The following is a 26,578-nucleotide window of genomic DNA, read 5'->3' as shown; positions in this document are numbered from 1 at the left end:
TGCAATAGAAAGTATTTGACTGAAGTTTTCCCTTCAGTCATGCCTGCATTGATGGGCACATCTAATAAAGCAACATATGTCTTTAATGATTACAACATTTTTGAATCTTGGAATTTTTTTTAAATCAAGGCTATTTATTTTATTTTGTGACATTTTGAGAGCAGACATTCTTCATGAGAAGTAAAATTGTGATCTACTTATTCCCCCTGAATTGTCTGCTGCCCCTTTCTTAGTGTTTTTAAAGTTTTTTCTGGATATAGTTATGTTTAAGCATCCATTCATACTATAGGTGTCTGAGAGGAGCTCAGAGGTAATTCAGTGGCTACTTGCCTGGAACCTAGCCGTGCACGTGACAGCGATTCATTAGAGCCGGTTGTTCACACTACAGCTTGAGACCGGAGCACAGCTGCTGGTTTCTCATCCTGTGGACCCGATCCACAGCAGAGTGTTGTGTGAGGATGGTTCGCTGCGTCTTTGCTGGCAACCGAAATCAATCACACCCAGGAACAAGCTGAGCAGCAGCAGCAGGGCCAGAGGACGAAGCAGGAGGCCAAACTGGATCTGGAGCCAAAACAACAGAAGGAGCCGACGAGAAAGAGGAAACTGATTCATGTATGGCGAAACAACACATAGTTTGTTCTGAGAGATGAGACCTAAAGAAAACTATACCAGCAGATATTTGAAGAAAAAACATACAGGGTTGAGAGCATTTCCTCTGCACATAGACATTGCTACAGCAAAATCTGTAAAGACCAAAATGATCTGGACTAAATCTCTTAAATATATGACGTGAAAAAAGGCTAAATGCAGACTTTATCAGCCTGACGAGGATGAATGAGAAGTTTTCAGGCTTCAAAATTTAATTTAAATCATAAACTATTTAACAATGATGGGATATATCTTGGAATAATGTGGTTTATTTTCTTTTTATTTAAACAAGTGGCAATTAATGGATATGGCACAATCAAAATGTGGCATTACAGGTTGTAAGTCTACATGTATTTAAGGTGTGGCTGTTCGGCACTGGTGGTAAAAAGATGTTCCTGCAGAAGAATTGCTCAGGAGGCGAAAATTGTTGCAAAAATAAAGTGGTGGATTTATTAACCAAAAACGCGCTAAAGAGCAAAAACAACAGTCCCGGGTAGATTAATAAGAAAACCACAGCACAGCAACCTGCCACAAACAACAATGTTTCCCCTGAGACTCTGGCTCAGTCTACTTTTATGCTTCTCTTGGCCCCGCCCTAATTGGAGAAAACCATTTCAGGAACACATGGAAGCCAAAGAACAAAAATCCCACTAAAACAATAAATAATTTAACAGCTAAATAAGATAATATTTCAAGTGGGAATCTAAAGCAGAATATCAAATGACAACAGTAAATGGGAAACTTGTTTTATTGAACCTTTTAGGTAGAAACAAGAAACACAACACAAACTGAAGGCGCCACTCTGCGCAGGAAGGAACCTTTTCACACAAAAAGTGGAATATTAAGAGGACAAAATAAAAATGTATGATGTTGTTTTTAAGGGATGAAATATAAATCAAATATAAAAATTCTTTGTTTCAGTTTTTTACATGTTAAATAACTTTCTTTTTTTTTTTAAATAAATCATGCCTTAAGGGTTGTGGAAGTTTTCATGCCAAATGCCTGTAACTAAGATATAAAATGAGATATCCATAAGATATTTGAATTTTCAAAACCTCTCACTGAAAACGTCACCATTATCTAAATTTAATTTCTGGTTGAGATTACAAAATATTTATAAATAGATCTATGCAATTTTCGGACTCTACTATAGAAATGTTATTCTCAAGTGTCATTCTTTGAATGGAGGATTCTTGTAAACTACTTTCATTCTCACTCCGGTCCAGCAGGCGGCACTTTACTCTCTTTCGGTCTAAATGTCTGACGAAGAAGAAGCGAGGTTTCTTCCGCCTACATCCGGGGACTCTCCTTCCTTTCTGTCCGTGCTAACGTTGTAGTGAACACGCGTTCGCCTGTCCAGCAAGTAAGTGTTTGATATATAACTTAATATGTCAATTAGTCGCAGGAATATAGACAATTACTAACAAAGAATATGTAAGTTCGAACCACAAGTCAAAAAAAAAGAACTTGAGGTGCGGCATTTGTCGATATTTGTTCTTTTTACACAGCGGGATGACGCTAGCGGCGAAGTTAGCTAGTGATAATGTTAGCGGGTCCGCAGAGCACGCCGCCACATGGGTGTAAAATGTAACACATTTAACTCATTTTTCACCTATTAAATCATTATTCCAATTTACAACACCCTCTTAAAAATATTTTGTAGCGGTTTCTTTTAACTCAGAATATAGATGGTCAGATTTTGTGTTCATCAATCCTCCACAACGTTATTTAGAAGAGAAAAAACTCTCATGCATTTGCTCTCAAGTTACCTGGAAGTCCCCAACAATTTAATTTAAAATGTACATTTTGTTAGCATTGTGTGGTTATAGTTACCTGCCAAGGCTTTGCCATTAAAAAAAAAAAACATTTTAAGGACACTTTAAACGACTTCTACATATCTTTCTTAGACGTCTTCATGTGCCTCAAATCAATGGATATTCAAAAGTTTCACAGAATAATAAAATCTCTTGTTGGTTTGCTGTTTAAGATTGGAGATGTGTTTATACCTTTAATTGAACATTATGCCAGATTTAGACTTATAAACCACAGAATGTTAATGAAGGGAGGACTAACAACATCTGCTAGTATGTTATCTGTTTGGTGATTTATCAATTCACACTGTTTGAAATTCTAATCCTTCTGAATATTGCTTTTTTTTTTTTTTGCAGAATGCGTTACGTTGCTGCTTACCTGCTCGCTTCCCTTGCTGGGACTCAGAACCCTGAGGCCAAGGACATCAAGAAGATCCTTGAAAGTGTTGGCATTGAGGCTGATGATACACGTCTTGACAAGGTACATAAGATGGTTTTCTTGGAGTTGGGGCTGCAGTTGTTCTACCAGCAGTGAACTCTTGTTAACAGATTTGATTTCTTTCATCAGGTCATCACAGAGCTCAGTGGAAAGAACGTGGATGATGTAATTGCCACAGGTAAGTCTGCCAATGAATCATTTCTCAGTAGGTAACTAGTCAAAAGTAATCCAATGGGTGCATATTTGAAAAACTTCTAAATCATTTGAATGAAAGCAGACAGAAACATTAAGTCTTAATTTCATGTTGCTAAATCAAAAAATTAATATAACTGAGATTTTGAAGTTTATAACTATTCAACCAAAGATCTTTTTAATACTAGATTACATTTCTGACCTCTCGTTCCTGGATTTGGAGTGTCAACGTTATTGAGCTTTTCCTCTGCCAACTCATGTCTCCTCAGGTTACGGCAAGCTGGCCAGCATGCCTGCAGGTGGTGCAGTGGCTGTTGCCAGCTCTGCAGCTGCTGGCTCAGGTGGAGCCGCAGCCCCTGCTGCAGGTGAGCATTGCAGTTTAGCACTTAATTTGTCAGCATCAGTGACATTTGGCACATGCTTTCCCCATGTATGTTGATCTGATTAAATTCTGTTTTAGTTTCTCATGATATCATGTTAGAAATTTAAAAGTTATTTACAACTATTTTGACAGTTTCTCCTATTTCTCAATTTTTACATTGGTCGTGAATCACTATTAATAAATTGATTGTGGAGAATGTTGGGGCAATTTTAAGCACTGCATCCTGTGTTTAAAACAAATTCTGACAAATGTGTATAAAGATAAATGCATGAATGACTTTAGTGACAGGCATAGCTACATGTTGAATGTGATGTTGATTTTACAGAGATAAAATATGTTATGTTGTTTTGCAGCTGAGGAGAAAAAGGAAGAGAAGGAAGAATCTGAGGCGTCTGATGACGACATGGGATTCGGCCTGTTCGATTAAACTTTTCCACAGGATAAATAAAATTTATAAAAAAAATAAGTCAGTGTTTTTTTAGTTTTTTTTTTAGCTTTGATCTGAATGTTATTGGTATTCAGAAAGTAGTAAAGGGTTTGAATGTGAGCTGGCTGGTGAAAAGGCAGCCACTTGTACCAAGATTTTTAATGTGCAACAGTCTGAAAATCAGTAACATAATTGTGCAAAAATACAAAAACAAAATTGACACGGCGTTTCTGGGATGACACTGTTAAGTCATTATTCTAAATATTTTGAATACAGTATTGTGCTGTAAGTCAGATACAAGTTACTAGATTAGAGACTGGAGCATGTGATGGAGCCCAGTGATCAGCAGATGGCGCTGTCCAATTTTCTTGTAGCACGAGCACATATGGTGTCTGTTCTTTAAAACATTTTGAATCATTCATGGAAAATAGATTAGTCCACACCATGGACTAAGAATTTGATGTAGCTATCTAAGTACCTCCCAGAAGCATATTTCTTCAACTGATGAACACCTGATTTCTTGAGTTTGGTTGTTTCACTGTTAGTAACGTGATGAATATTTACTTCAATAATAGGCCTAGTCTGCAACAAAAAAAAACTTTTCTTGTTCAAAGTGTATCAAAGTCTCAGGTGTATGAAACTGAATGTAGATGTGAAGACCAAAAAACCAACGTAGCTATAAAGTACAATCAGGTATCTGAGCAGGCATAATGGGGCATTGCACAGCAAATATCAAAATGATTTGACTACAGGAGATTTTGATGATTAAAATTCACATAGTCTTGTTAAAATCAGCAATTCAAAAGATCAGATATGTTAATTCACATCAGCTCACCTAAGTTTCCTTATGTCTAATAAATTAAAATAGCTTCAAAACGACTAAAAACAGGTTTCATGCAGTGGACTAGAAGAACCTGTTTATACTAAGAAAATGAGAAACGCTGCTTGTTCAAAATTGAATGTTTTTTGATATTTGTTTCTTTGGGCAGCACTTGAACCTGTTTCATACACTAAGCAGGCCGTAAACCCAACAAGGCCTACAGTATATGTTCCTGAATGAAATAGATCGTTGAGGCAGGGAACCACTCTAGTGTCTTGATAGCAAGAAAAATCTTTTCATTTTAAATGCTTTTGTAAATACACATAATTTACAGAAGTGTATATAAATAGGTATTCCCAAACTAGCAAACAAAGAGTAGCCATTTTTGCTTGGTTTCTAATTTATCCCTGTCAAAGACTGATGAACGTTTAACAATTGCCTTTTAAGATTGTCTAATACAGTGTGTCTTACTAAGCTGAGTCATGTCCTGATGAGTCATTAAGTTACACGCTGTTTCTCAATATTAAACTTCTCCTGATTTTGTCCGTAATACCACAGAACTGAATCATGTCATGTGCTCCGAGCTGAGCCAGCAGATGATAGCTCTTTGTAAGTTTATCGTTCTTTGTGTGTATAAGATATGACTGTGCTGTAGTAGATGTGATGTCCTGGTATAAACTTCTGATTATCAGCTTGGAAATAGACCTGATCCCATGGTCAAGCCTTAAGTCTCCTAACTCTAAATACCCTTTGAAAGCATGGCCAAAGTTTACCCTTTCACAACCATGGTTTAGGGTACTTATTGCTGGAGATTTGAATTCTAGCTATGCTGCGAATAACTTCATGTTATTCATTTGATTTTACACAACTCCAGAGCATTACTTGTCATTATTCACATTCATTGAAAACTTTTCCTTCATTGAGTACTGTTTTCTCAAGACACAAACAATGGGGGAAACCCCAGTCATTAAAACACAACATTCTTAAGTATCGAAAGTAAAAGAAGTCGATGTTCTGAAACATCCATTTAAGTTTAAGTACTTTATATATTAGGAATATTTACTGATGCCTTTACAATAGATTAATATTGTAGCTTGTTATTGGGCACCAACTTTATCCGCTGTCTTTGCCGAATGTAGTAATATATTATTCATATTAGGTGAGATAATTTAACTTAAAAAATATCTCAATCAGATAAATAAACACTATCTTAAACTGGTTAAATCTGGTTGGAGGCTACCAAGTAATTGTACATAAAGCATTAAAGATAGAGGAAAATATACAACTGAGTTCATTATACTTGGTAACTTTCCACCATTGCTTCAAAACACCTCAATATAAATACATGGGAGCAGCATGTCACTCCCTCTTCCGGGTAGTGACGTCACGGTCTACACCATTTGCTTATCTGTCGCGGTCCAGCCCGTTACCCGCAGTGCGCACCTATCGTTAGCGGACAGTGAAGGTTACCTGCTTCAACAGTGCTTGAACGGCAACCTTTCGACTGTCTTCTTACACACCAGGACGGGAATAATCCATCAAATCAGCCAGAACACCGCCTTTAACATCAAACGTAATTTTCATAATCTAAAAAAACTGAAGCTCGCTTAGATTTCTTCAACACTTTTTTTTTAGCTAACAAGCTAGCTGTTTGTTTTGCTATCTAACCACACTTACACCAGATCTTCCGCCTTACCAGAAGACCCGAGAGTAAAATCAGGTAAGGATACAAATGTAAGATTCGTGTTTTCCTGTTTGTTCATTTGTATTAGTCGGGCATATAATTGTCAGTAAGGAAAGCTTTACTGCTTATTGTTTATCTCATCCCTTCAAATATGGCCTTGACGCAGTTTGCGCCTGATCCTCTGCGCAGCTTATTCAGTCACAGGCCTGTAAAACATGCGAAATAAACACAAGATACTAGTAAGTCTAACACATTCGAGCTGATAAAAATGAACCTACTGTTAATTTTATGATTTTCTAGCTTTATTTCCTTGTTATTTCCAGTGTTTTTCTTATGTAACTATGTTTGTTTGTGGTGCCAAACCCACTGACTCGTAGGTAGTAATCAGGTCGTTCTCATTACGCTGCTGTTGTGTAAGGTCTCAAGAATTGGCATAAATATTGCATGCAGTTCAGTGAACTGCATGCAATATTTATTATATGTTAATATTGTATTCATGTCGAAATGTACTTAAAAGCTACAGGTAATGTCCAGTAATATTTGCCATTTTTTGTCAAGAACATAGTTGTATCTGAAAGCTGATCTGTTGTTTGATAAAATATTTAAACGAGAAAATACATAATACTTACCTAGTCTTTTCTTTTTCAAAAGTGAAATGAATTATCATTATGAAGAAGGACATAACATACGTCGTTTTAACTGTAAAGTTAAAGACACCATTTAGGAAATGTTTTAGTATGTTAAAACAATTTCAATCCGAGTAAGCCTTACTTTTTATAGAGGTGTTTTAAGAAATACCAGAAAAAGTGAAATTTGTTTATTTGCCTGACCATGATTCATTTTATCATAGCATGTACTGTCCGGACTCATATCAGCCTTTCCCTTATCTCTCTCTCACACACACACACACACTAATACACACACACTAACACACACACAAAAAAACGATGTGTTTGTGTGTCTTGTAAGACTTTTCCTTGCTGCTTTCAGAACCATGAGTTCCCAGGTGAGACAGAACTTCCACCAGGACTGCGAGGCTGCAATCAACAGGCAGATCAACCTGGAGCTGTATGCCTCTTACGTCTACCTGTCTATGGTGAGTGAAAAATCCCTGAATAGCATGAAGTGGAAGATAATGCAGGCAGGACATGTTGGTATTAGAGAAACATGCTGATATCAGTTATTACAGAGAAGTAATTTTGATTTGCCTTTTCGCTTTGCTCGGTTGTGGTTATATAACTGCAGTGTTGTAGAGGCTTTAGAGGTGTTTATCCTCAGTGCCAACATACAGCAGATGGATGAAAAACAATGTGGGTAGTTGGAAAAAAGGACCTGAAAACCATACTGGAGTAAAAGTAAAGATACCTCACTCGAAAGTAACTAAAAGTTAAAGTCACCTTAAAGAAAATGACTTGAGTTAAAGTCTTAAAGTAGCCGATTCTAAATGTACTTAAGTATTAAAAGTAGCTGGTGTTAAAATGTACTTAAGTATAGTAACAAAGACACAAGCCAGATATTCTCAACAATATTACAACACTTCCTCATAACAATGGCAAAACTTTTCTTCCACTTCCCATCGGTTTCCTCTTACTCCCTCCTCTCTCTTTTTGGAGATAAAGCGTCATGTGTTGCCGTTCATTAGTTAGAGGTTTCCGGTGTGGCAGCATCCCATTCTGCTCTTTAACCGGCATCTGTGAGAGATGAGGCCAGCCAATGTGTCACCTTTTAATGAAGATATGGCTGGATATGCTGGGACTTGTTTTGATAAGAGAACGCGCACCACTCTCGTTTGCTCTCATGTGGACATGCAGAGTCCAGATAATCAACGCCGATGATTAGAGACCAACGATTACATTCAGGTAGAAAGTTACGAGTGTCGAGGTGTATTGATGTAGTGAAATTATCTTTCTTTCAGATAACATGTAGAGAAGTCAATTTAGAAGTAGCAAAAATATTAAATACCAAGTAAAGTACAGATTTTCTAAAAATGTAACTAAGTACTTTTTTACAAAGCTAGTAGTTTGGAACATGGAGTCAGTCCTATTTTGATAAAATCACAGTGATCAGCCATTTATATTAAACATTAACTTGTGAAACATGCAAAAAAGTGTGATCTTAGCTCTGATGAATGTACTTCGGTGAAGTCATAAAACAAAGGTTGAAGTTCTGTTTGAGATTGTGGTATGTACAGAGTTTGTTGCCTGACCTTAAAACCGTGTTTCAACTCCGGGCAAAGCTCTCATCAATCGTTCCAAGACAGCTGTGTAAAAAAAAAAGAAAAAAAAAAAAAAGAAAAGGGATTTTATAAATATGTAATTCTTAAACATTCTCTCCACTTCCTTTCATTTTTAGAAAGGTTAGCCAGGTAGGATCAAAGAGAAACAGAAGTTTGGATTAGTTGATTTGTTTTGGAAAGTTCTGTTCTTGTTAGTTCTGATTAATAAAAGCAGCTAATTTTTTTGTTAGCAATGATTATTATTATTATACTAAATTGTATGAGTGGCCACTTTAAGATTTGTCTAATGTGTCTGAACTGCCAATAATGCCATATTTAACTTTCTCTGTTACTTAATGTAAGTTAAGGACTTAACTTTATGTTGTTGTTTTTTGGTATTTAAATACATTTGAGGCTCTTTTTTATGGTGTTCTTTGTTTGTGCTGTAATGTTTGGGCAGCCTGGTACAAGAGTTTGTTCAGGATTAATCAAGTTCTATTTGATATAATCTTGGCTAGATACTTCTGGATGTGATTTATTTGCCTATTCCAGGACGAGTTACTCCCCAGAAGGAAATGACGACTTCAGAAAAAGTTGAAAAACAAACTTTTCTTTTCCCCTCACAGGCCTACTACTTTGACCGGGATGACCAGGCATTACCCAACTTTGCCAAGTTCTTTCGTGATCAGTCACATGAGGAGCGTGAGCATGCTGAGAAGTTGATGAAACTACAGAACCAGAGGGGGGGCAGGATCTTCCTACAGGATGTCAGGGTATGTGCTGCTATTGGATCTGATAAATAGTTTTTTTGTGTGTCTTTGCATTTTTGCGCGCAGTGTCTCAATTTGTGCTATCGTGTGGCCCATGCTGGGAGGGTAGCTAAGTGACACAATGATACCGTGGGCGTAACTGTGCTGCTTATCTTGACTCTCAAACACAACGTTCGAGTCAAATGTTAAACACATCCTGGCTTACTTTGTCACACAGAAGCCAGAGAGGGACGAGTGGGGCAGTGGAATCGAGGCCCTGGAATGTGCCCTGCAGCTGGAGAAGAGTGTGAACCAGTCACTGCTGGACTTGCACAAGCTCTGCTCTGATCATAATGACCCACATGTGAGTATGATGGTTGCCCAGTTAAGCACCTTTAAACACAGTTTACGTCAGTATCACATCCTTTGAGAGAACACCAAGCCCATATTCTCCTAGATGAAAGTTTTAATCAAGACTTTAAATAAGAACAAAAGAACTCAGGGTAATGATCCAGTGACTTTGTGCATACTATGTTAAATGATACAAAATATTCAGATCTGAGCACAAGCTCTGAGATGTACACATTTTTTTATACACCTGTACCCAACAGAACATCGGTGGTTAGATACGAGGGATGGGAATCGCAGAGTGACATACAATACACAATACGTGGCCCACAATAATGATACTCTGATAATTTATATATTGCAAGACAATCGTATCATAATATAATGAATGATGAATCACTTGTGCTTTCTAACTGAAGAATCCAAAACGCTTCTCAAAAGTCTAAGTACAGTATTAATATATTTATTCACTGCATCTATGTATCATTTTCACCTCTTATCACACTATCTTAACTTCTTTTTTTGTGTGACATTATCCCACTGTCATCTTCTTGTTCTTTACAATGAACTATTGTTAACATTACCCTTTTTCATCTGCGCCAAGCCATGAATAGTGAATCAATGAGTCATTGATTGAGCACTCTAAACAGGGAAGCCTGTTTAGAGTGCTGTAGTTTTTATCAAAATATATATTTGGCACTGTTTTTCTTACATAATTGTATCGTATAGGTAGAGTTGTATTTATATTCAGCCTGCAGGTCTCCTTTTTTATTTTTCACCAGATGTGAAACATCTGTTAAATATTGTTGTGTCCCATTTTGATGTCTCAAAAAATTAAGACTCAGTTAATTTTTTATTTACTCCAGAGCTATATTGAACTAAACATTAGGTTGCAAAACAGGACTCCCAGATGTAAACATACTAAATAGATAGATAATCAAAGTGTTTGTCTTTAAGTTTTATTTAGCTCTGATTTAATTTCCTTCCCTTTTTTCTTTTAGTTGTGTGATTTCATCGAGACGCACTACCTGGACGAGCAGGTGAAGTCCATCAAAGAGCTGGCAGACTGGGTGACCAACCTGCGCCGTATGGGAGCTCCACAGAACGGCTTGGCAGAGTACCTGTTTGACAAACACACCTTAGGCAAAGAAAGCAGCTAAATCCCTCCACAGCACATTTCCACAAGCTTTCTTAATATGTATATTTGTATCTCGCTTTCACCTGTTTACAAATCTAAAGCCATCTGCATGATAGAAGCTTGTCATTGAAACCTCTTATATTACTCGTATTCCATATTAAAGTTCAAAGATCTCTTTCCCTCTGCTTTTAGCCATACCTTTGTCATCACTATATTTGTGGTGGGGTTTTTTTTGCCAGGAGATGTTTATCAAACCAATAAAACAAACCCTCTGGATTCTGATTTTCTGCTCTTATTTTCTAATGTTTCCGAGCGTGTCAAATGTGGAAACCACAATACTTCAGTGGAGAAAACCTGGTTAATTATAACACAGATGATCTGTTTCACTTCCACTACCATTGAAAACAGAAGTAGACTGCAGCTGACGATCTTCTGTGAAATTACACTCGTGTCAATGATGAACAAAGGGCAAATGGAGAAGTATTGGTATTTCTAACCTAAACGTTCATGAAGACCATGAAGATGATAGTAACTGGAGATTTCTAAGACTGGTAATACAAAAAAAAAAACACTGTTTATCCAATATGGCAAAAATATAGATTTCCTACCAAATTTACCAAAAAAACACAACTGAAATTCAAAATAAGCAGCGTGATGACTAACTAATCATTTTCTGCCATTTATTTCATGGAATGACATCAGGAAAGCTGGCAATTTTGTGAAATGCACTGTTTGGATTTCCTTCAATCCACAGTTCCTCATTCTGTACGTGGAGCTCTGGATGAATTTCTCTTGCGACCAGCTCAAGGGTTTCTAAAGTTTTAAGTAATCGGGGGTTTTCAAAATCAGAAGCTTCAATAGTTCACAGGAAGTATAGCTGAAACTCTGGGGAGGAGACCTCTAGAGTCTCCCTTGTTTCGTAACAGGGCCTGTTTGTTTTCTTAGATTTTCCTTCTGCCAGGGTCATAAACTACTGGTTTGAATGGCTGCTGGGTCACTCCCTCTAGTGGTGGTTAAGAAAACAATAATCTACAGTACTAAATCAGACCATACATTAACAACCTGCAGTAACTTTATAGATACAAAACATGTAAACTATCATGATATTTAAAAATAAAGAATACTAAATACATATAAATGTAATATAATACACTGTGTTTACTGCATATAAAATGCTGTTTAGGCTTGAGTCAGTGTAAGAAAGTTTGTTTCTGATTTGGGTTGCAACTCAAAGATACAAATGTTTTTTTAACATTTTACAACCTAAAGCAGAGTTTAAAAAAATTTAAATGTTTGTGAAAAAATACTTTTCCAATCAAAAGATTTCATTTTCATGGAGGAATCTGCATTTAGATAGGAACAGCCTGAGTTGTACATTTTATAAAACGTAAAGTTACACATGTATAAAAATATTAAAAAATAGTTGTATTTCGAACTGTGAATTAAAGCTGGTAGCTGGTTATGAAACAAACTAATATTGGTGCCCTTTTTAAAGCTATTAAAGCCAACAAGATCAACAGCACCAAGACTGATAGTTTCTATATAATTGAGTTTATTCATGTCATTCCTGCCCTGGGGTAGGTGTCAGACGTGTTGTATACAGCATGTTGCAGGAACAGCTGTCTTAAAATGTTTATATTATATATTTATTATACCTCAGGACAGTGTAGGAAAATGTAATGAAGATTTAAAGCTCCGTGGAATATTTTAAACACACCACACCATTATTTATTCCACACAGAAAAGTAAGGTACAGTCCTGAAAAAGAACTCCGAGGCACATTTTTGAAAGAAGAAGAAATAAGTGCTACAAAGAAGAAAAATACATTACAAAGTCATCAGCCATTGTCATGATGTGTATCAAACTGACTGTGGAATATAAATGTGAACAAACTGCTCCCACAGTCCCTTTCAGACTGAAGTATTCATGCCTCTTCCAGCTCCACCAGAACACCGTCACAGTCTTTAGGATGAAGAAACATCACAGGTTTCCCATGAGCTCCTATCCGAGGCTCAGCTGAAAGAGTTCTGATGTTCTTTGCTTTCAGGTCGGCTATCGCAGCGTTGATGTCGTCTACCTGCAACCAAGAAAAAATATGTTATTTATCTGTCTAGCTAGTCTATTAATACATCAGTAAGTAAATATTGTATCAATGAAACGCTAATATGATGGGTCTGTAAAAATGGTACTTGCTTCTTTTTACTAATTTTGCTCATACTGAAACAGATGCTTATGGTCAACTTGTAAACAACAAGTGCAGATTACAAGAGTCTGCCTCACCTTTTTCGTCATCGCAAAACACATTTAGTTCTTGAAAATTATAACTCTGAAAGATTTTAACAGATTTGGACCAAGTGGAAAATTCCTACCAAAAATGAACACACATTCTACTTGTTATAATTTGAACTTGAATTAAATGTGTGGCTGACAATGTAGCCTGATACTTTTGAGGGAGGAACAATTTATTTAACAGTTTTATCTACAAACTTTCCCTGGTAACTAGTGTCCTACACAATACTCACTCAGTGTACTTCATTAAGTGTCCTCTAAGTCTAATCCCTGTGGCATTTAATCATTGCTGTCTCACCTCAATACAAATGTGGTGCATCCCTCCAGACTTGTTCTTCTGTAAGAATCCAGCGATGGGACTCTTCTCCCCCAGAGGATGAAGCAACTCCAGCTTAGTGTTGCCAAGCTCCACAAACACTGTGTAGACGCCGTGCTCTGGAAGGGGCACCTTGTCACTCACCGTAGCCCCCAGAACATCCCGATACAGAGCTGTGGCCTTCTCCATATCAGGGACAGCGATGGCGATGTGGTTCAGCCTCCCCAGTTTCCACAGTGGTCCAGGTATACCCTGACGGAGGACTGCTGTCGTTGAATGTGCTCTCAGGAGTGTGAGACGAGCGCATGCAGACAGACTTGCTCCTGAAGATATTGAGAGATTAGTTGTGGTTAAAGTTTTAATCAACAGTTCAAATAATAAATAAAAACATCTATTTGACACTGTCTGACAGTATTATCTCTGTCCAAGACTTAAATTACACAAAATGATGTTAACAGAGTGGAGACATTATATTTTGCCTGCACAACTACATCAAATGAAAACACTTGCGTAGATGAATTATGTATAAATCTTATTCAATTCAATTCAATTCAAAAAACTTTATTTGTCCCCGGGGGGCAATTCAAAGGCACACAGAGCAGTAAATTAACAACAGTGCAAGTAAACGAAACATTTTAACCTAAATATAAAGTGTCAATTTAAATACAACTTAAAGCTTAAACTTAACTTAAAAATACAAAATATAAAAGAGTAGATATAAGTGGACAGTGATCAGACTAACAGATGTAAACAGATGTAACCAGAACTATGTGCAGTAGTGACCAGATGTAAACAGAACTATGTGCAGTAAACGAGAAATAAATATATATATATATACAGAACTATGTGCAAGTAGGCAAATACTAAATGATATAAATGAAAAATGTAAAAATATAAATGAAATGTTCTAAATGATCTTAGTACTTTTACTAACAAAAATCAGGTTACTATTTGGTATAAAAGCTGTTTGGAATTAATGTTCTGATGGTTTGATGGCTGCAAAACTTCAGTTTTTTGCAAAGGATTAAAAATGATGGAGTAGCCTAATACAGCACAGATCACGTTTTTTCTGTATTAAGGTATCGTGGATCAAATTCATAATTTCAAGTAGAAGATGGAGAAAACTATCGCGAACAAAGCAGATCAAACTAAACCCTCATTAGTTCACTTTTCGTGACTTGGACGAAAAGTATTGCACTTACTATTTAAAACAAACAAACAGTAGCCTACCTTGTATCCACACGCAGACAACAAGACAAACATCAAGTGACTTTTACAGGACAGTAGTAATAGTACCACAACACATGTTCGACATTAAATCAAAGGTTGACTAAATGTACATTTACGATAAGAGAATAGGATAGATAAAAGCATGCATTAGGCTGTTAAATCATTCTAACCAGACACCTACCTGCAACCTTCAGCACGGTGGACGCCATGTTCGTGTCTCGGAACCAAACAGCAGCGGCGGAGTTTCACGGGGAGCATGTTTACCTGCGACACATACAGTCCTACATGTGGGGAAGCCATGGCAAGTAGGGATGTGTGGAGCGTGCTGGAGGAGTGTGTAAAGACCATAAATGCCAACACAGCACAACCAGAGACATTTTTGAGGCAAGTGTTTTCTGCCTATATGGCATTGTTGTTTTTAAAATGCTGTCTCGTTTTGTTGAGACTTTGTCTGCGTTTGAACATTTGTGAGCAGAAGAAATTCAACGAGCTAGGCTAAAGCTAACTGCATACACTTCTGGAGTTATCATTGAGTGGCATGAAAAGAAAGCTCTCATAATTAACCTGATTAATACTTTAGGGAAGATTTGAGAGAAGTTAACTTTTACCTTTTTATTTTTTATTTTTTTCTGTAAATGTAACCAGACTGTAAATATGAAGGGTCTGGACGGATGACTTGTGTTGTAACACAAGGTGCCAATATAGCAGTAACACCAGCTGTATGTTATCAACATATAAGAAACAAGGGCAAACTTTAATGGCTTGTTTTTTGTTACTAAGATAAACTTTAATGGCTAAATATATTTTAGTCCGCAAGAAGTAAGTCATGAACTTAATTAAATAATTGAACAGAGTCCCAAATGTTTATAGGTAGCTAGATAGTTTTTTCTACATTAATACATTTGAAACAGCGATAAATGAAAATATAGATGAATCTAAACCTAAATAAATTTAAAAACAACAAAAATCAAGATACAGATCTGCTTGAAGGTGAACAGTTTTGGATGTTAAAATATCTGTAATGAATTAAAGTGTCTCATTCAGCTGTATAAAATAATGTTTTTACCCAGAGATTGTTAAGCAGAGGTGGTAAGCCACTCACATTCTGCCACACGCTGCCTCTTAGTTTAATTGATACGTTCATAGCAGCCGCAAAAAATAATACGCCCATTAAACATTGTGTGAAGAAGCAGCTGTGTCTTTAACCTTGAATGCTGAATTGTTTATTTTATTAAAGTGTTATTTGTGTCTTTTCTGCTTTAAATTGGGCCAACTCTGAATATCCCTTTTTTTTTTTAAATCCTACAACACCATTTTGTCATGATATTTTTTCCCCTCCTTTTATTTAACTTTCTACCTGTCTCTAAAATACCAGTACCTAATAGTAACATGTTAACATCCTTTGGATTGATAAGCAGAGGGGTAAGCAATTTATAGTCCGACACAGATTGTTCAAATTAGTCTAAATAATCTACGCTCTCTAAATATATTGAATGTGAAAGTTCAGTGGTACTTTAATCTTAAAGGCAAACTTGGTGATTTCATTAAAGTATTAGTGATGTTTTTATAGGTGTAATTGGACCAACTCTAGAATAAAACTTTCCAGGAAAAATGGGAAATTGTGTGTGTGTGGGGGGGATCTCAATACAAATTTGTTTCTCGGTTATAACTAACTACTTTCCTCCATAGTACCACTCCCTAAAAGTAATACTCACTGATACAGTGTATCACAGATTGAAGTATTAATGCTGTGTTCAGTATTTTTGCTCACCCTAGCATTGAACATTACATACAAAGGGCCCACATCTAACGCCATTGATATCTTTTGGGCAAATAAAACAAAAAATCATCCTCTTTAACATAACACAAGATTTTCCATACTGATTTCTTTCCCCTTTTTTCAGTCTGCAAGATGGAGTGGCGGCAGACTTCACATCTCTCACTAAGACCTTGTACGACCTCCACAAAGCTCAGGAGCCGGCAGATTATAAAGGCAGTCCTTTGCCTCAGCTGGTGGTGGAAAACTTTGATGAAGAGCAGATCTGGCAGGAGCTGGAACTGCAGAATAATGCTGTACTGAAACACTTTACAAATGCCACTGAAGAGGCTTTGTCTGACGAGACATTAACGTTGCTGGCAGAGGAGGAGGAAGAGAGTATTAACGAGGAAGAATTTGAGATTGGAGAAGAAAATGTTGATGAAGAAGAAGAACCATCCGCACAGTCAAAGAAAATGGCTGTGGAGGCTGAAGACAGGGCAGAGGATTACACAGATGACGACTCTGATTTAGATTTTGATGTGGATGCTCTGGAAAAGCGAGAGAAACAGAAGAAGGAGAGTGGAAGAAAAGGCTCAAAAACAAAGGTGGTTCCCTCCGAGGTTGATGATAAGTTCTTCAAACTGTCAGAGATGGAGTCTTTTCTTGATGATATGGACAAGCGAGAGGGAAAGGATGATGAAGATGGTGTAGATTATTTTCAGGACCTGCCATCTGATGAGGACGAAGATCTTGACCTTGATCAAATAATTTCTAAAAAACAGCAAAAGACAAGCACGGTATGTATCTAATCACTCACTCTTGATTTTTCATTGTCTTAGTGGTACACAATAATAAATGTGTTCTTGCTGTATATTAACAGGCTAAAAGCTCCAGGAATCTCAAATACAAGGATTTCTTTGACACTGTGGACGGTGAACCAGCTATCACAGAAGAGCAGTCAGATGGTGAAGATGACAGCATGGAAGATGGCCAGGAGGAAGGTGAAGAAGACATAGATGACGAGGAAGATGATTATCATGGTGAAGAGGAGGGTGACGATGAGTAAGTGTGATTAAAAAATTATGTTGTGCAGATAACTATGCGTAGGAGGAGCACATTTTGTCGAGTATTGTTATTTACAGCCTGTTTGTGTCCTTCCTTTGCCAGGGATGAAGAAACAAGTCAGTCCAAAGCATCTCATAAGAAAGTGACCTTCAACCTGTCTGGGGATGGTGACAGTGAAGGAGAGGACTTGGAGGATATTTTTGGAGGAAAAACAACAAGCGCAGTAAAGTCTGAATCAAAGTCTTCTTTTGAGAGACGACAAGAAAAGGTAACCATGTTTCAAATGTACATTGATTTATTTGCCAGTCCAGGTTGCTTAAAGGAAGAATGTGCAACTTTTTGATCCAGTAGATGTCGCCCTTGAGCGCCAGCATTAAACCAAAACAAACTGCTGTTTAGTGACACCTCTGCTATTCTGAAGCCTCCACTCTCCTCCAGCAGCACACCTCCAACCCCTCTCCACTCGCATTCGCACGAAGGACCAACTCATAACTTAATCTTTCACATAAACTGACATGGAATGACTGTGATCGAAAGACACTTATGTAACACCCAAATGAGCAGTGAGTAGGCTGTGTTATTCTTCTTTTCTGTAGTCCTCGACTAAAGCAGCTTTATACGCAAGGCCGTCCTGTCCATGTAAACATGATGCAAACCCGGAACCGACAACAACACAGCTGGCGGGACTCACACTTCTCACTCATTGTAGACAGTCATGACTCAGAGAGCCATTTACAGAGGATACACTGGATTTATACTATATTTATGTTTAATATGTTGCACACACATTCTTCCTTTTTAATAAGCAGTCAAAATCCTGGAGCAATAAATAAAAGTCGTTGTTATAATGGTACAGCTCTTATTTCAGAATCCCAGCTATTATCTTATCCTATTGTTTGTCTTACCTGCAGATGTCAGAGAAGATCGATGAGTTGGAGAAAGCGGCTCTAGCAGCGAAGCCGTGGCAGCTGTCTGGAGAGGTGACAGCACAGACGCGTCCAGAGAACAGCATGTTGGAGGAAGATGTGGAGTTTGAGCAGGTGTCTAGGACGGGTGAGTGACTCTTCCTTTGTTTGTTGCAATCTTCTGTTTGAAAATATGATTTTTGATATTTACAGTTTGTAACACTAGTGTCTTATTTATATATTTTGACTAGAGTCATATTGGAAATAACATTTAAAAAATCTTCCTTTGATAAAAATAATTTAGCAAGATTGTATCTTTTCCATTTTAGCCCCCTCTATGACAGAGGAAACGACACTACAGCTTCAAGACATCATCAAACAGAGAATTAAAGACCAGGTTGGTCACAATAAGTTGAATTTTACTGAAATAATATAAGTTGTATCTTTTGGTCTCATGTCCATAACACAGCTTCCCTGTCCTGTGTGTAATTTAGGCCTTTGATGATGTGGTCCGCAAAGAGAAACCCAAAGAGGAGGTGTTTGAGTATAAGAAGAGGTTGACGTTGGACCATGAGAAGAGCAAGCAGAGTCTGGCAGAAATCTATGAGCAAGAATACCTGAAGCAAAATCAGGTATAACCTTTATCACTGCTTCTCCAACACACAGGAACCTATGCTGCATCCTTTTTATTGATTTATCTATTTTTCTTATTTCAGCAAAAGACGGAAGAAGAGGAGAACCCCGCCCATGTGGAAATTCAGAAGCTTATGGACACACTCTTCCTTAAACTGGATGCTCTTTCAAACTTCCACTTCACACCTAAACCAGTAAGTTTAGCAGCACTAACATGAAGTCACTAAATATGACTGAAATATTAAAGATGAAAGTCTTTTTTTAAATATTCAGAAATATGTGGGTGTTTACATGTCGGCACTCACCTGAAGCGAAAAAAATAACTTCCTTGTATAATTTGATACTGAAAAATGTCCTCCAACGTTTTTAGGCACAATAAATTGGTACTTTAAATACTTCCCTTAGATAAGTATGTACATGTTGTTGTGTATGTTACCAGGCCAGTGCAGTTAGTTAACATTGTTAACTTTTGTCCACAGCCTGTTCCTGAGGTCAAAGTGGTGTCTAACTTGCCATCTATTACAATGGAGGAGGTGGCTCCAGTCAGTGCTAGTGATGCTACGCTGCTCGCACCAGAAGAAATTAAGGTTTGTCATTAATTCCCTTTCAAAACCTTGATTTTGATCTTGGTAATTTAAGTTACACTGTCTGACTAATAATACTGTCCTCGAATTCAAGGAGAAGAACAAAGCAGGAGATATTCTGGGGGATGATGAGAAGACGTCAACAGACAAGAAGCGTGAGCGACGCCACAAGAAGCAGGTGAAGCGTATCAAGATTAAGGAGAAAGAAAAGAGACAGAAGCTTAAAGAGGCCAGCAGAGCTGGGGAGAACAAAAAGCCCTCAAAGGCTGAGGCGACAGAAAACCTGAAGAAACTTACAAAAGGAGGCAAAGCCACGATACTCAAGGTGAGTCATTTCTCTGGTAGTTTCTCCAAAGGCTCAGAACTGTTTCAATTAACAGTGTTTATGTTTCCGATCTCAGGGAAGAAAATATGTGTCAAGCAGTTGAACATTTTTCATAGTTCATGTCTGGACCAAACCCCAGACTGTTGATTGGGATTCACTTACTTTCATTTTATGTCGCTTTTTACCTCTACTTTGCCTTTTTTTTTTTTAAATTTATTTATTTTTTACCTTTTTGCAGCAGTTTCTAATTACTTCAGTGGTAAAAAAAACCAAAAAAACAACAACCTACAAAACTAAGCAGAACTAAAGAATACGATACATTGTTACAATTCATAATAACTGAAATATGAAACGGTTCATATGTACTGCCATTCAATCAGATACATCCTTAACATTCTGTGTATATTTATGTTATTGTAATAACAATACAGATTTATCAATCAATCAATCAATTTTATTTGTATAGCGTCAACTCATAACAAGTGTTATCTCGAGACACTTTAGGTGGGGTTTAGGCAAGGCGTCTATCAACGATCCCGTTGGGAGGGGGGGAGGGGTTTATGACTAACTTGTATGTGTACCGTGTATGACTAACTCGTTTCTGCTGCATATTGAATGCTTTAACTTTTAATACCATTACAGCTTACTTAAGAAAAGTTAAGCCAAGTGTCAACACTCACTCCTCTGCTTTCTCCTCTAAATCCCCCTCCTACAACAACAATGTTGTTTGTTTCAGCTTCTTATCTAAATGCTGAATATGAATACAGTCAAGTTAAAGTAATCAATTGAAGAGGCACTGTTGTCAAATAGTCTGTTAGTTGCATATTGGATTAAGAAACATGGTAGTTTACTTGGTTAATTGTCAGGCTGATAGCTCTGGTTCCAACTCTACAACCTACCACATACCAGAATACAAATGCATGCTTGTCAAGTGACTCAACTAATATGTTATTCTTCTGTTCCAGGATGAAGGAAAAGACAAAGCTCTGCGCTCCTCTCAAGCCTTCTTCTCTGAGTTGCAGGACCAAGTGAAAAGTCAGATCAAAAGTGCAAAGGACTCTTCTTCAAAGAAAAAGAAACAAAAAGAGGTTTCTGTCAGCAAACTCAAGTTGTAAAAACTGTGATGTTTGTTGTTGAAGATCAACGTTATATTGTACATATTCTTTTTATGAGAAAGCTGCCATATGTCACAACTGAAAGTCCTTAGGATATATTTCCATTTTCATACAAATAAATCCTTTGCACAGACGTTTTGTGGCAATAAATGTAACCATTAAACCTTTAATAATAAATGTGTTTTCAATCTCAAACTTCGTAACTATCTGTTCTTCCCTTCCCATGAATAAATGGGGCCTGTGTAGCTGTTTGTTTTTTTGTTGTTGTCTTGTTTAAGCTTAAGATTTAGATTTACTTTTATTGATCCCTGCAAGGGGAAATTTCAGTTTTTACACTCTGTAAGTCATAAACACACACATGCAGAAACAGGATCCTATGGACATGAACTAATGGAGAGAAGCCAGAGTGACGGAGCGGCCCACAGTGGGCGCTCCTGAGCTGGTGGTGGGGAGGGGGTTTGGTGCCTTGCTCAAGGGCACCTCTGCAGTGCTCAGGAAGTGATCTGGCATCTATCCAGCTACCAGACCAACTCCCATATTTGGTCTGCACCGTGACTTGAACCGGCGACTCTGCAGTTCCCAACCCAGGTCCCTACAGGCTGAGCTACTGCCGCCCGTCATATGGTTTATAACCATAGACTGTCTTTATACACGGTCTAAGCTTCTGAAAAGTTGTATTTATTTATTTTATTGAATGTTATTCTAACTCTGGCTTTCCAAACAGGAATATGTTGTAAGCCTGATTTAACTGCAGGATAACCAAATGGTAATAAAAAAAAGTATAAGAAAAGCCAAAACGATGAATACATTTTAAGTAGTAGCCCATTCAATTTCAGCACAGACGTAAGGTAGCATAGTTTGCATCACAATAGACTGTAAATATATTCATCACCCGTCATAAACTCCTGTTTGACAGAAAGCGTAAAGGCCCCGCCTCCTCTAAGAAAAATCCCCGTGACGTCATTAAATGTGATTACGGAAGTAAACGAGGCGACGAAACAACACAGCAGGAAAAAAACTAAATAAGTTGGTGTGTACGCTTCACTTACCTTCCAGGTATGTCACTGACGCGGAATTTATACAAAATCGTTTTAAATACATCATATTATACAGAGTACGTTCGTGTGTTTTGACTTGTTTGTTATGATTATTGCTCGCGTTGAACAAGAGCTATGTAGCTAGCTACAACAGAGCTCTGCTATCAAAGCTAAGGCTAGCTGTCAGGCGGGTTCAGAAAATAGAAATCTGCCTAATGTGACGGGATATGTTACAGGACTTTGACTCTATTGTTTGTTAATAAGTTAGAATAAAGACAAATAATGTAAGATTGGGTATTTTTAAAGTGTAACGAGGTTAGCTGTCCGCTGAGTCAGACTCCAGCTAAATGTGATGAGCATATAAACGCTAAATGAATCTTTAGCAAGCTGATTGTGTTTATTGTGTTTATTTGTTTTGAGTGAATCTGGAGTTATTATGTCGCTATGGGTTGGTCATGCTCACATGGTTAGCTAAGTGAGTCATTGGATCAGAGGTAGGGGCGAGGTTAAATGATCCTTGTAGGTTGGTTTCGGTGCATTCCTCTGTGTACATTGTGCTCCTTGTAGTTTTCTGTTCACATCTAGTTCATCATCATCAACATCATGCTGGGAGGAGGATTCAAAGGAGATAGACTAAAAGTCAATCTACGACTCGTCATCAACCGATTCAAACTCCTGGAGAAAAAGAAAAGTAAGTCCCTGTCTATGTTATGTTTTGATTCACGTGTTTCTCTCTGCCAGTAATTAAAAAAAGTTCCTCTTCAATCTTGTTCACAATTTTTTATCATGAAAGCTGAGCTCGCTCAAAAGGCAAGGAAGGAGATTGCAGATTACCTGTCAGCGGGGAAGGATGAGCGGGCACGGATTCGTGTGGAACACATCATTAGAGAGGACTATCTGGTGGAAGCCATGGAGATCCTAGAGCTGTACTGTGACCTGCTGCTGGCTCGTCTTGGCCTCATTACATCCATGAAGTGAGTCACTAAGTCATCAGTATGTTTTTCTTTAACTTACTGATTAATTTGTTAAAAGTGTTTCTTATTTATCTTTTCTCTAGCTGTCCCTGTGATCTTTTTTTTTTGTAAATCATTTCTCCAATTAGGGAAATGGACCCAGGCCTGCAGGAGGCAGTGTCCACGCTTATTTGGGCAGCACCCCGTCTCCAGGCTGAAGTGAATGAGCTCAGAATTGTAAGCACTGTGTGGATATAGCAGAAACTCTTTCCCAACAACATTGTCCAAGTTGTGTTCTTTTATTCTTCGAGGAGCAGTCTTTAGAGTCTTATCTACTCATTCTTCTTGTAGGTGTCTGACCAGCTGTGTGCAAAATACAGCAAAGAGTACGGCAAGCTGTGCAAGACAAACCAAATTGGCACAGTCAACGAAAGGGTTAGCAATTTTTTTTCCAACTCAATTGTGTTCAAGAATGCATGAACTTTTAGTCTACTTATTATTTTTTGTTTAGAAGCTTCTTATCAAACATCTTTCATGTTTACAGCTGATGCACAAACTGAGCGTAGAGGCCCCTCCCAAAATCTTGGTGGAACGCTACCTGATAGAGATCGCCAAGAACTACAATGTTCCGTATGAACCTGACGCAATGGTCCGGGTGAGTATTACAAAATGAGTTTAAGAGTAATAAAATAATAATTATTACAATAATTCACTTATACACCCCTGCCTCTGGACAGCCTGAGGTGTGTGCTGGAGAGGAGGCAGACCTGATTGACGTTGACAATGACAAGAAGTTTGGAGGAGGTGGTGGTGGTGGCGGCGGCGGCGGCGGCGGAGGATTCACTGCTCCTGCTGGTGCCATGCCTATGCCCATGCATATGCCCATGCCAATGCCAATGCCCATGCCCACAGCTTTCAACTATCCACCTCCCAAAGGAGCCGTAAGTTCTTTTTTATTTGGTTGTGATTTTTGTCACTAGTAGTGATAGAAAACTGCAATGGGAGTTGATGAAATAGAGGAAATCTTTGATTACAGATTACAGCCATTGAGGACAATCCCTATTGACAAAATTATTCATTTAGTATTTTATCTTGATAGATATCAACATCTTAAACACCTTGAAAACACAAAATCAAACAGTTTTACAGTTGTATACAATACAGCTATGTCACTTTAAAAATATTATAATTATTACAAATTCAAATATAAAAGTGTAGATAACTTTAAGGGTTCTGTTCACACAGATAACCTATACTTGTGTTCTTATTGGTCCATTAAAGTAGCTGCTAAACATGCAGGGATCTTTTTGTTTGTATGCAGACTTTTCATGTTAACTGTCTAGACTTTTCTGCCAAGTCATTATAACACAGGGGAAGTTTATTTTATTAAAACTGCCAAATCAATCAAAGTATCCCATAGATGTTCATTTATCAACTTCCAGTAAGAGATGCTGAGAGGTCTTATTAGTGCAATTATAATTCATTGGTATTTAACAAAATGCAGAATATTCAAGTAACTCAGCATAGTGGCTCATATTTCACTATTGAAGTCCCGCAATGCGATAATTGAACTGTGTTGCAATGTTTGGATGTATTTTCATCAGTGATTGCTCTACCTGAATCGTGATGTGTAGCAGGATATACTAATAGTCAACCTTCTTCCTCAAACTTGTACCTGACTTGTGTTTTTCATCCAGGATCAGTTTGGTACTGCTCCCGTTGGAACCTACAACAACTTCCAGCACCCAATGGGAGGAGGGCAGCCCCCTCAGCTGCCCACTTCTCCCCCCACATACGAGTCTGTAAGTGACCGCACCCCTCCCATCCATGCCCCCCCTCCTGTTCCATCAGAAGGACAGACGGACAAGGCAGGGCATCACTCAGGGAAGAGCAGTTCCTTCAGCTTTCTTTCAGTTTTGCTTGCCCTCTACTTTTTGTATACTGTTTCTCAGAGTAGGCTTAGGTAGCAGTGCTTGTTTATTTGGTTGGTCGAGACTGTGGTGCTCCAAAATACCAAAGCAAATTCTTTGTTTGGCTAAAACCTACTTGTCAAAAAATCTGATTCTGACTCTGCTTCATCATCTTGGATGTAGGTGGCATGAGATGCTTTAACCGTAACCACTAACTTTTACCTGGTCAGTTGCTCTGAGTGGGACAAGAATGAACAGAGACGAGTGTTAGGTTCAGAAAAAGCTTAGGCCAGCTGAGTCCTCAAGTCTGTCTTTGTGTCCAACACTAAAGGTGATGGGTTCTCAACAAATCTCCTTCAGTTTTCCTTTTATTTAATTTCCTCAAAGTTTTTTTTTTACTTACCCATTGTCAAACGCTATTGTTAGTTCTCTCTCAGCACTAACAAATATTTAAAAAATATGATACATTTCCATAGTAAGATGACAATATTCCTTTAAACATTTTCTCTGCGTTTCAGATTGATGACCTTACTGACAAACCTTTTGTTCCTTCCCAGGCCACAGGTGAGTTCAGTTGACAATCAACAAACAGATAAAAGAATACGGCTCTCATTGTTGTATATTACTGGATTTGTATTCCAAAGCACAATAAGTGTTAGGCGACTATTTACCACAGCAGAATAATGACGATTCAAAATACAATCTTGAACCTTTCACTAAGTGCTGCGTTATGGATCACAAAAGGGGTTTTAATAGTTTTAAGGCAACACTGGAAGTATAAACACCAGATAAGTAAGCTACTATCAGTTCTTAGAATTTATTAGTTAAGTTCAGAACTTTAAAGTAAGAACAGAGTGTGTCTGCGTTTATTAGTTTTGCTCTTTGATTTGCTGGTAATATACTGTTGCATTGATTAGATTCAACTGAATACCTCGTATCACTCTTCAGGTCCTGGCCCTTCCCATCAGAGGTTCGACAACAACGCTCTCCCAGAACTCCCCTCTGTTCCCGACACACTCCCTACATCCTCCTTTGGAGGACACACTAACACCTCGGATGACATCGACTTTGACGATTTAACACGGCGGTTTGAGGAGTTGAAGAAGAAGACCTAAATGCTACCACCCTGGTCCAATCACACACACACACATATTCATACACAGGCCCGTTTTGTCACATATGCAGCTCAAAACAGGAAATGGAAAATATTCATGCTCTCAGTCAGATCTGGAGAGTTTACTCCTTCAACAGTGAAGTAATGTTACATAGAAATTAAACATACTTGTACTCTTACCTCATTTGCATAAATATGACCATCTTACTGAGGATGTGGTTGCTCATTGGACCCTTCTTTAATTTTCATTATTAGCAGAACTCTTGGTTCTTTTGGCAGTACAAACAATTACCCATTTTATTTTCTTTCTTTCTATACAGCTTATTAAGCATATAACTACCTACAATCATGTGATCACTCCTTCATGAAGGTCACTCACTTTTAAATGTACCCATTCTCTGAGCGTGATTGTATAACCAAACAAAGATTTCAATTGTAGCTTTTCCTGGGGATTTGGGTCTGACTAAAACTTTGAATACATGCTGTCCTC

At 37.8% G+C, this 26,578-nt stretch overlaps 5 protein-coding genes across 5 annotated transcripts in view; 4 read left to right on the top strand and 1 right to left on the bottom strand.

Annotated features, from left to right (window-relative positions):
• Positions 1–1,888: 1,888 nt before the first annotated feature.
• LOC132973396 (large ribosomal subunit protein P2-like) overlaps positions 1,889–26,578 on the top strand; it is a 133,272-nt gene continuing 108,582 nt past the window's right edge. Inside the window, exons 1-5 of the mRNA XM_061036843.1 lie at positions 1,889–2,011; positions 2,817–2,940; positions 3,028–3,076; positions 3,360–3,455; positions 3,826–3,934. Coding sequence (XP_060892826.1) covers positions 2,818–2,940; positions 3,028–3,076; positions 3,360–3,455; positions 3,826–3,899 — 342 coding nt within the window. The 5' untranslated portion in view covers positions 1,889–2,011; position 2,817 and the 3' untranslated portion in view covers positions 3,900–3,934. The remainder of the gene's footprint in view (positions 2,012–2,816; positions 2,941–3,027; positions 3,077–3,359; positions 3,456–3,825; positions 3,935–26,578) is intronic.
• Positions 6,144–11,135, top strand: LOC132973383 (ferritin, heavy subunit). The gene is made up of 5 exons (XM_061036818.1): positions 6,144–6,439; positions 7,394–7,499; positions 9,245–9,391; positions 9,606–9,731; positions 10,717–11,135. The coding sequence occupies exons 2-5, from the start codon at positions 7,398–7,400 to the stop codon at positions 10,873–10,875; spliced, it is 534 nt and encodes a 177-aa protein (XP_060892801.1). The 5' UTR covers positions 6,144–6,439; positions 7,394–7,397; the 3' UTR covers positions 10,876–11,135.
• mcee (methylmalonyl CoA epimerase) lies at positions 12,552–14,955 on the bottom strand. The gene is made up of 3 exons (XM_061036832.1): positions 14,870–14,955; positions 13,441–13,781; positions 12,552–12,930 (listed from the first exon to the last, which is right to left on the bottom strand). The coding sequence occupies exons 1-3, from the start codon at positions 14,895–14,897 to the stop codon at positions 12,778–12,780; spliced, it is 522 nt and encodes a 173-aa protein (XP_060892815.1). The 5' UTR covers positions 14,898–14,955; the 3' UTR covers positions 12,552–12,777.
• Positions 14,922–21,319, top strand: mphosph10 (M-phase phosphoprotein 10 (U3 small nucleolar ribonucleoprotein)). The gene is made up of 11 exons (XM_061036700.1): positions 14,922–15,072; positions 16,593–17,244; positions 17,328–17,509; positions 17,615–17,780; positions 18,424–18,565; positions 18,747–18,814; positions 18,912–19,049; positions 19,134–19,244; positions 19,530–19,637; positions 19,729–19,959; positions 20,925–21,319. The coding sequence occupies exons 1-11, from the start codon at positions 14,945–14,947 to the stop codon at positions 21,072–21,074; spliced, it is 2,076 nt and encodes a 691-aa protein (XP_060892683.1). The 5' UTR covers positions 14,922–14,944; the 3' UTR covers positions 21,075–21,319.
• Positions 22,011–26,401, top strand: ist1 (IST1 factor associated with ESCRT-III). Its single transcript, XM_061036730.1, has 10 exons — positions 22,011–22,130; positions 22,697–22,802; positions 22,905–23,085; positions 23,214–23,301; positions 23,416–23,499; positions 23,609–23,719; positions 23,802–24,005; positions 24,762–24,866; positions 25,493–25,538; positions 25,923–26,401. The coding sequence occupies exons 2-10, from the start codon at positions 22,715–22,717 to the stop codon at positions 26,087–26,089; spliced, it is 1,074 nt and encodes a 357-aa protein (XP_060892713.1). The 5' UTR covers positions 22,011–22,130; positions 22,697–22,714; the 3' UTR covers positions 26,090–26,401.

The sequence above is a fragment of the Labrus mixtus genome, chromosome 1, assembly GCF_963584025.1.
Source record: "Labrus mixtus chromosome 1, fLabMix1.1, whole genome shotgun sequence".
NCBI lineage: Eukaryota > Metazoa > Chordata > Actinopteri > Labriformes > Labridae > Labrus > Labrus mixtus.
This window is presented reverse-complemented; position numbering and strand designations above follow the sequence as displayed.

What these genes read in the sequence shown, in the direction of transcription:
- mphosph10 (XM_061036700.1), top strand. Translation starts at nt 14,945, where the DNA reads ATGTTTACCTGCGACACATACAGTCCTACATGTGGGGAAGCCATGGCA. An exon ending in AATACCTGAAGCAAAATCAG is followed by an intron (nt 19,050 to 19,133) that starts GTATAACCTTTA and finishes TTCTTATTTCAG; the next exon opens with CAAAAGACGGAAGAAGAGGA. An exon ending in TCGCACCAGAAGAAATTAAG is followed by an intron (nt 19,638 to 19,728) that starts GTTTGTCATTAA and finishes CTCGAATTCAAG; the next exon opens with GAGAAGAACAAAGCAGGAGA.
- ist1 (XM_061036730.1), top strand. Translation starts at nt 22,715, where the DNA reads ATGCTGGGAGGAGGATTCAAAGGAGATAGACTAAAAGTCAATCTACGA. An exon ending in AAGTGAATGAGCTCAGAATT is followed by an intron (nt 23,302 to 23,415) that starts GTAAGCACTGTG and finishes TTCTTCTTGTAG; the next exon opens with GTGTCTGACCAGCTGTGTGC. An exon ending in ATCCACCTCCCAAAGGAGCC is followed by an intron (nt 24,006 to 24,761) that starts GTAAGTTCTTTT and finishes TTTTTCATCCAG; the next exon opens with GATCAGTTTGGTACTGCTCC.
- mcee (XM_061036832.1), bottom strand. Translation starts at nt 14,897, where the DNA reads ATGGCGTCCACCGTGCTGAAGGTTGCAG. An exon ending in CACCGTGCTGAAGGTTGCAG is followed by an intron (nt 13,782 to 14,869) that starts GTAGGTGTCTGG and finishes CAATATCTTCAG; the next exon opens with GAGCAAGTCTGTCTGCATGC. An exon ending in TGCACCACATTTGTATTGAG is followed by an intron (nt 12,931 to 13,440) that starts GTGAGACAGCAA and finishes TCTTGGTTGCAG; the next exon opens with GTAGACGACATCAACGCTGC.
- LOC132973383 (XM_061036818.1), top strand. Translation starts at nt 7,398, where the DNA reads ATGAGTTCCCAGGTGAGACAGAACTTCCACCAGGACTGCGAGGCTGCA. An exon ending in TCTTCCTACAGGATGTCAGG is followed by an intron (nt 9,392 to 9,605) that starts GTATGTGCTGCT and finishes TTTGTCACACAG; the next exon opens with AAGCCAGAGAGGGACGAGTG. An exon ending in CTGATCATAATGACCCACAT is followed by an intron (nt 9,732 to 10,716) that starts GTGAGTATGATG and finishes TTTTTCTTTTAG; the next exon opens with TTGTGTGATTTCATCGAGAC.